We start from the raw sequence: 8,441 nt of genomic DNA on the forward strand, positions 1-8,441 counted from the left end.
GAACGAGGATAATTATTAAAACTACAAATACAAGGATTTCAATCTTGAAATAATATCTTCCATAAATAGTACATTTATATTTTTACAGTTTTGAATTGCAATCTTTTATATTTCTAGTTTTAAATGGAAATTATTTTAAATTTCATAAATAATAAGTCTCCTTTAACATTATGTTTGGTTTGAAGGAAAAGGTAGGGAACATGGTTTGTACAGGTTCCTACCTTTCTCTACTTTTTCCTTCAAACCAAACACAGCCTAAAAGTTCATAATGATTTTGTTAACAAATACCTCTTAATATGAATGGTCATTCATTAGTTTTTGGTAATCTTCTAACATGTATGTTTTTTGTTTTCTTCTTTTCAGAAAATGTTACATCAGTAAAAAACCCGTAAATTATTTAAAATATTTTTTGCTTGGTTAAAAAAAAACAAACTTTTCCTTAATACCAACAAAATGTTGCTTTTAAAGAAACGAATTTCATTTCTATATGGCTGATTTGAGCTATTACTCAATAGCACATAACACCAAAATATCTTATAAAAGAGTTCTTTTGATCAATGTTTTAAAAACCGACCTAGAGGTCGAATGGTTCAGACTGTGACATGTCAGCATATATACACACACACACACATATATATATCTATCTATATATATATATATATATGTAAAACATATTTATACATTATTTATTGTTAAAATATATATTTATACACACACACATATATACAATATATATATATATATATATATATATATATATATATACATATAGATAGATATGTGTGTATAAATATATACATTATTTTATATTTAATATATGTTTTTTGATTTTTTATTTATAAAAAAATATTAAAATTTGCAATTTAGGCCAGAAGGGGGGTTTTTCGTGAAAATAGCATAGCAAGACGCCTATTAAGGATGTTAATGGGTCAGGTTAAATGGTAAACCTGACTTGATCCAACCCTATAGGGTTAGGTTAGGGCAAAGTATATTTAGTTTAAGGTCGGGTTAGGGTTTTCATTCTTTGACCCAAGTCAAGTTCAGGTTTTGGCTGACCCGCCCCACTAGGTCATGATACCCTGCATATATACCAAATATTCTTGCAATTTTTTTACTTCTAACTTTATAGGCTTAATATTTATAATTTTTTTATACATTGATTATGATTTTCTTCTTTTTATTAAATGGAAAAATAACACCTTAGAATCTATAAAACAATTTCCTTACTTTTTTTTGTTCTTCATGGGGCTACACAATAGGGGATAGCCCAACCCCTTTCCCTTTCAGGTTTTGGCTGACCCGCCCCGCTAGGTCATGATACCCTGCATATATACCAAGTATTCTTGCAATTTTTTGACTTCTAACTTTATAGGCTTAAAGTTTATAATTTTTTTATACATTGATTATGATTTTCTTCTTTTTTTTAAATGGAAAAATAACACCTAGAATCTATAAAACAATTTCCTTACATTTTTTTTGGCTTCATGGATTGATTTCGGGTTGGTGGCAGTGGGATTTGATCCCTTAAGCCTATAGGGTCAGGTAGGGTCAGGTCTGGGAATCAAGTATTTTTAAGGCGAATTGGATTGGTTTCGGGTTGGGGTGTTGGAGAGTCCAGTTAGGGTTAAGGCAAACCGATGCCAAACCCGACCCATTGAGATTCCTAGTACCTATAGCTCCTTGGGTTGCATAGATCTTGAAATGTTATCCAAAATTAAAAAACAAAAAAAATTCACCCCAATCGGATATCAGAGTGTAAAGTTATGGCCTCTGGAAGTTTGCATATATTCAATGTGCAACCCACAACTTAATCACCAAGTTGAATGGGTCAATGGTTGAATTGGCTAGAATGGTTCTTGACCAAATCAATGGGTTTTGACCGTCTAACAGGTCTTGAGTCTTGACTGAACTGGACCAGAATCCTGACTTGAGTAATGGTTGTAACAGTTCAAACGACCAGATCAATGGCGGGTTGACAACATTGCTTTTGATCATAAATCAATTTGGGTCCAAAGTGTAAATAAAAAATTAAAATTAGAAGAAGAAATACAAATAAAAAATGTGAACTAAAGCTATTCCTTTCCTGTAGCATTTGATACCAAAATCTTCAAAGCTGAGCATGATTAAAACATAATAAAGATTAACCATATCATGGAACTACTTAAACTTCCACTGCCATGGTTCATCCCCTGCGGACTTTCTCTGTTATTTTAATGTAATTATGCCTTAAATTGCATCATTACAATAATCAAAATTATAAAGCACATACTAAAATATTGAAAGGATAAAAAGAAAAACTATTAATAAGCTCAATTTTTCAAGGGGACAGTGAATGTGATCCCATAAATTGAACCATCAAAATACTTTTATAGTATTTGCTTATCAAGTTCAATTAAATAGGAGAAGCCTGGTAAATACAAGCGGCATTCCTTATTCATGCCATTCACGGTTTGGATTGGTAACCCCATGGATTATTGCTTGCCCAGTTCCATTGATCTCTACACATTTCTTCTATTCCGTACTTTGCCCTGTGGAGAAGTCAAAATACAAATAAATCCGTATTTAAGTGGTCTGGTGAGAGAGGAGTTATAGATGTTATACAAAAATTTAAGGAACCACTAATAACAGAAATGGGAAACTATTGCAATCCCTCTTTTCAGTGACGAATAAGCATTGATAGAAGCATCAGAAACGAAGTCAAATTATCAGATCAATTTTAAGGTACAAAATCTCATAGGGTGGAGTCAACAATTCCATAGCCATGTTTCCAAATATTTTCCATTTTGCAGCTACTATTTGAATGATAAAAACTGAATTCACGTGAATATGGATATATAGATTTACAAACTTACTTCCAACCAAGTTCCTTTTCGGCCTTCTCGGTAGAAGCATAAACTGCAGTAGCATCTCCTGGCCGCCGTGGACATAGTTTGATGGGGATTTTCTGGGAGTAATTAAATAAGCACAATATACATTAGTATTTAGTTTAAATTTCGACGCTTTTGGTTTGTGATCTATAAACAATTACAATTCACCTTGCCAGATGCCTTCTCAAATGCCGCTACCATTTCAAGCACAGACGTACCACACCCGGTTCCTAAGTTGTATGCAACACAACCTAAAACAGGATGTCCATTAGAAACTCATGCGCAAAAGAATGCATAATATATATAAATATTGATGACTGAAAAATATAAATATTTTTAGAAATTTACAGTTATTTCCTTCACTAATAATGGAACAGTGCTCGAAAAATTATATGGAAGTGTAATAGATCACAAAAAAATACATGAAAGTGTAATTGGTAAAATTACACATAGGAAATGTACCTATATTATCAGTTGTGAGAAGCTTCTGAAGGGCTGCTATGTGACCATCAGCTAAATCCATAACATGAATGTAATCTCTAACCTGTTTACCATGGGATTTATTAGCACCATGAAGAGAGCAGAGAGAGAGAGAGAGGTTAAACTGAAATTTAAGGTATAAAAAATTCACATACTGCACTGCCATCCTTTGTAGGATAATCATGGCCATACACATTCAGCACTGGCAATCTGCCTACAGCTACTTGTTGGATATACGGCATTAGGTTATTTGGGATTCCCTTGGGATCTTCACCAAGTTTGCCACTCTCATGAGCTCCAACAGGATTAAAGTACCTTAGTAAGATAATTCTCCAGTCTGGCTCTGCCTTTTGAATATCTTGGGCAATTTCTTCAAGAAAAAGCTAGTATGTTGAAAAAAGATTGAAGTCAAATTGATTAGAAACACACGAATACAGCCCAAAGATTTAAGAGGTCAATAAGTTCAAAGAAAACCATGGAAATCAAACTATACTTGTTATATGTCTAGAGTAAAAGAGAACTCAGATGAAAAAACTAAAAAACAAGAGGTGTACCTTGGTTCTCCCATAGGGATTCATAGCCATTAAATTAAAATCTTCAACACATGGAATCTTTTCAGGTTGGCCATAAACAGTTGCAGATGATGAGAAGACCATCTACATTGTACCAAACCATATAGAATCTTTCAGTGGACAAAAGCAAGAAACTGCACTAATCAATAAGGGAAAAGAAACTGAATGTAGAAATCAAAAGTAAACGAGCAGAAGTCCTATGAGATTGATCAACTAGAGTAAAGGCATTAAGCAAATGACAAAGATCTGGAAAGAGGTACCTTGTTCTGTTCTATGTACCTTAAACAAAGAAAGGTTCCTGAACAACTTTATCATAACTGGGTTTTCAGGGGAAAAAGCAGCATCAAGTAATTAGTTGTTTCCTGATTTCCTAGGGACAACTTTGTCTATCTAATCATTGAGGTCAACATATTTTACCCTTTAAATTAAGTACATTGATTATAAATGTTTCTGTTAGTATAATAATTGATTCTCATAAATTTGTGTAATAATTCTAATACCCAAATAAATATAACATAAAATATGAATATTTATAACATCCAACTTTATTCTCTCTGATTTTAGAAAGGGGATTGATTACCATTTTTTCGATAAACAGGGCACATCATTAATCAACTCAAAAACTAATTGTATTAATAGACAAAATACCCTATGTTTTAACTTTTGTCATAAGCAAAGGTTGTTTCTATCTTTTCACCACAGATGTACCATGTTTACCACAAATTGGATGCACCCAAATCACTCTCCTTTGAACACTTAAACTTTGCACATAATAGAGAATCATGGTAAGTTTATAGATTGTAAGAATGAAAGAATATTATGTGAAGAAAAACATTCCAATAGACCATACAGAACTGTATTTTATATTTTCCCCTATATATATTATAAGCCTTATGCTTTCATGTTGACTGTAATTTTCAGTTTGTTAATTAGTATTGGCATCCCATCACATGGAGCTTCCCTCCTTTAGAAAATATCAAATTTGCAAAACAGGGGATTAGGCCCAACATATGGTGTCAAAGACTGGTTATAGGTGTTGAGTACAATAAAATCACATAGATCCCAAGGGATTCTCACATTGCAAAGAAGAAATCAAATCATTTTTCCTCATGCAAGTTTTTTGCGCGAGGAAGACCCTCAAAAAATAAGAATCAGTTGATCCCGGTTAACTTCTTCAATCATGAAGAGATTTTGTCTTGGCCAGGAGAGTTTCTTTTCTTCATTATTCTTACTGCTGCCTGAAGGAAATGAGAGAACCATGTACCTCATATGAAGTATGAATCACTTCGGTCTATACAAGAAGATAACACCGACAAAAGAGTGGTTCATCAAACTCTTCACAAGAAGAAAACAACACATAATACCCATAAAACAATATAAGAAATAACGTTTTCCTGCAGAAAGTATAAACGGTTTAGTCATGGCTTATAAGAGAATTCTCGCATGACGGCATGAGGTATGAATCACTTCAATTTAGATAAGATACAGCTGACAAAAGAGTGGTTCATCAAACTCTTCACAAGAAGAAAACAACACAGAATACGGAATACCCATATAAGTAATATAAGAAATAAAGTTTTCCTGCAGGAAGCATAAACGATTAACTCAAGCTTTGTTTTTAAGTCAATTCTCTCAGACATTAAATCGAAATATATTGGCAGACTACTGGACACCGACGGGTCCACATTCAATATCCTATAACAATTGGCATGAAACACTCAGAAATGCCCAAGGAACGAAGAAAAACGCGAATGGCTTGTGTGTAGATGCCTCTTGGGAAATGCCAAAAGAAAGCACTCAGTAACTTACCTTCTTACAACCATATTTTGTCATGACTTGGTACAAATTCAACGTGCCGATCAAATTGTTATCGAAGTACCGCATAGGATATTGAACGCTTTCCCCAACAGCCTTCAGGCCAGCAAAATGAATCACAGCATCAAATCTATTACAATTTGCAATGGTAAAACCAATGCCATTATAATCAGGTATCATTCAAAGGTAAGCATATAAACTTAGTTTTGGGAATTCATACGACTGAAATGCACTTACTTGGTTTCAGAGAAAAGTTTCTCTAAATCCTCCTTATTCCGTAGATCACCCTGCAATCACCGGAAACAGATCATTTGAACTGTGAAACGTATAAAGAAAAGGAAAATGAAAAGGAAAAAACGCCAATCTCCCAATACATACATACAGAAAGAAACTCATGAAAAAAATGATCGGATTATTTTACCAGATGGAATTGAAGTTTTTTAGAGAGATCAGGACCCACTAAACATCTAACCCTGTTGACAGCTTCTTCGACCGAGTTATCAAGATTGTCAATGATGGATACCCTAAAACCCTCATTAAGAAGCTGGACGACGGTGTGGGTGCCTATGAAGCCAGCCCCACCGGTTACGAGTATAGTCTGTTCCTGAGGTACCGCCATTGAAGAGCAGAGGAGAGGACGCAGGACGACTAGACGAGAGACGGAAGAAATGAGGTGTTAAAATGGGTGAGGATGATTTATAAGGAGTAATTGAGTTTGAGCAAACTTCCTCGGTTGGATGGATAAACATGAGAAGGAAGTAAAGACGGAAGAAAAGAGAATACAAACCAGCAACAAGGAAATTAAAGCAAATCACGGGTCAGAGTCAATTGATTTCTCTTCAGGTTCTCCTTACCTTCTCTCTCTGTATTCTATTGGTAAAACTAAATCAGTTTACAGAAAGTGACAGCTAGCTAAGAAACTAACCGAATAATTCGTTCATAATATTTTAATGTAAATCTTTTCCCTCGGGTCGGTCACAGTTTCTCTATGGATATCTCCTGCCGTCACTGAGTTCCATTATTGTCATTCATATCATCAGTAAGGCGACATTTTTTGCTGTTTCTTATTTTGTTTTTTATTAAAGCAAATTATTGTTTAATTAATTATAAAATACTGAAAAAATTAGGAGTAAAGTATAAAAATCTCCCTTTGGTTTCTGACAATTACACAAACGTATATCGTAAGTGATCGTAATATCTTTTCAGTTACAAGTTGTGTCAATGCGTATTTTATGATTGGATACGAGAGTCAGATTTTACTCATCTCATAAAACATTAAAACTTAAGAATTATAATTTATAAATTATAATTAAGCATAAGATTTTTAATGAAATTATAATTAACTACAATATATTTCTTCATAAAACCAATAAAATATATTAATTTAATATATATACACCTCATTGAGGTCTTATATTTAGTGTTGTTGATGTAATTTTATGATTTATTAAAGAACTTATAGTGTTTCCAACCATATTTATGAGTATCTTAGTTTTTCTCTAATACGCATGTGTATCTCGATACGTCTCTTTAAATTGTTTTTCCGATACACTTGGCATTTCTAATACTTTGAACATTTTGTATAATGCATTGGAATAACAATACAAATACATAAGTATATATAATTGTTTTATATTTTTAATTTTTTAAATAATAAATATTTATTAATAAATTATAACAGAAATACAACAAATTAAATTTAAAAAGTTCAATAATAGTAGTTTAATCTCTAATAATTATTGAAAATTTTCTGTTAAAAATTAAAAAATAAAATTATACATAATTATTGAAAATATATTTACCACAAAAAACAATAAATAATTATTGAAATATAAAAAATATTAATTTTAGTGTAGATAATTATATAATAAATATAGGTTAAGAGTTTAGAATTATTATTAGTAAATATTAATGAAACTAATTATTCAAATAATACCATTATTTAAAATTTAAAATTTAATAATCGGTAAAATTATATTTTATATAATTATTAATTTTGTAAAATATTAAATCATTATTAATTTCAATATTATGTTATAATTATTTTCTACTTTTCAGAAATTTTTTAAATTCATTACATAATTTTTTATTTTAACTATTGAAAATCTAGTTATGTTAAATATTTTGTTATTTAGTTATTTAAATGTATTAATAATATTTAATTTTTTTTGTTATTTAAATTCTATTTATTTTAAAGATATTACATAATATTAAATATTTGGTTATATAATTATTTAGAAATTTTTAATATTTTGTTATTTAAGATATTTAGTTATTGAAATATTTAAATAATATTTTATATTTTATATAATAAATATAGGTTAATTATTTTTGTGTTTTTAATAAATATTTTAAATTTATTAAATAATTTTGTTAGAATATTTAAATAAATCTTAAGTTTTTTTAGTTCAAACTTTCTTTAGATGGATACTAGTGGGGACCAGTGTGATTTACGTGATTTGTTAAGTAAAAGCTAAATAGTAGAAACATATAACAGTATACAATTGTTTTATATTTTTTAATTTTTAAATAATTAATAATCATTTATATTTTGAGTTCAACAATGATATAGAAAAGATATGATATCTGAAAATTTTTTGACCAACCAACTGGTATCATAAACGTGGTAGCCAATAGGTGTTATTTATCCAAATTCATGGGTGGACTTCCATCAGTCAAAACTCTTTCGATACCATTTCTTTCCCAC

At 30.8% G+C, this 8,441-nt stretch overlaps 1 protein-coding gene across 1 annotated transcript; it reads right to left on the minus strand.

Moving 5' to 3' along the window:
- Positions 1-2,123: 2,123 nt before the first annotated feature.
- On the minus strand, positions 2,124-6,735 carry LOC148848558 (bifunctional UDP-glucose 4-epimerase and UDP-xylose 4-epimerase 1-like). The gene is made up of 9 exons (XM_088949062.1): positions 6,156-6,735; positions 5,972-6,021; positions 5,729-5,864; positions 3,902-4,003; positions 3,503-3,730; positions 3,330-3,411; positions 3,036-3,118; positions 2,853-2,944; positions 2,124-2,528 (listed from the first exon to the last, which is right to left on the minus strand). Exons 1-9 carry the CDS (start codon positions 6,351-6,353, stop codon positions 2,444-2,446), a joined length of 1,056 nt encoding a protein of 351 aa, XP_088805188.1. The 5' UTR covers positions 6,354-6,735; the 3' UTR covers positions 2,124-2,443.
- Positions 6,736-8,441: the final 1,706 nt, after the last annotated feature.

The sequence above is a fragment of the Nelumbo lutea genome, chromosome 6, assembly GCF_056320005.1.
Source record: "Nelumbo lutea isolate HS-2025 chromosome 6, American lotus-T2T, whole genome shotgun sequence".
Classification (NCBI taxonomy): domain Eukaryota; kingdom Viridiplantae; phylum Streptophyta; class Magnoliopsida; order Proteales; family Nelumbonaceae; genus Nelumbo; species Nelumbo lutea.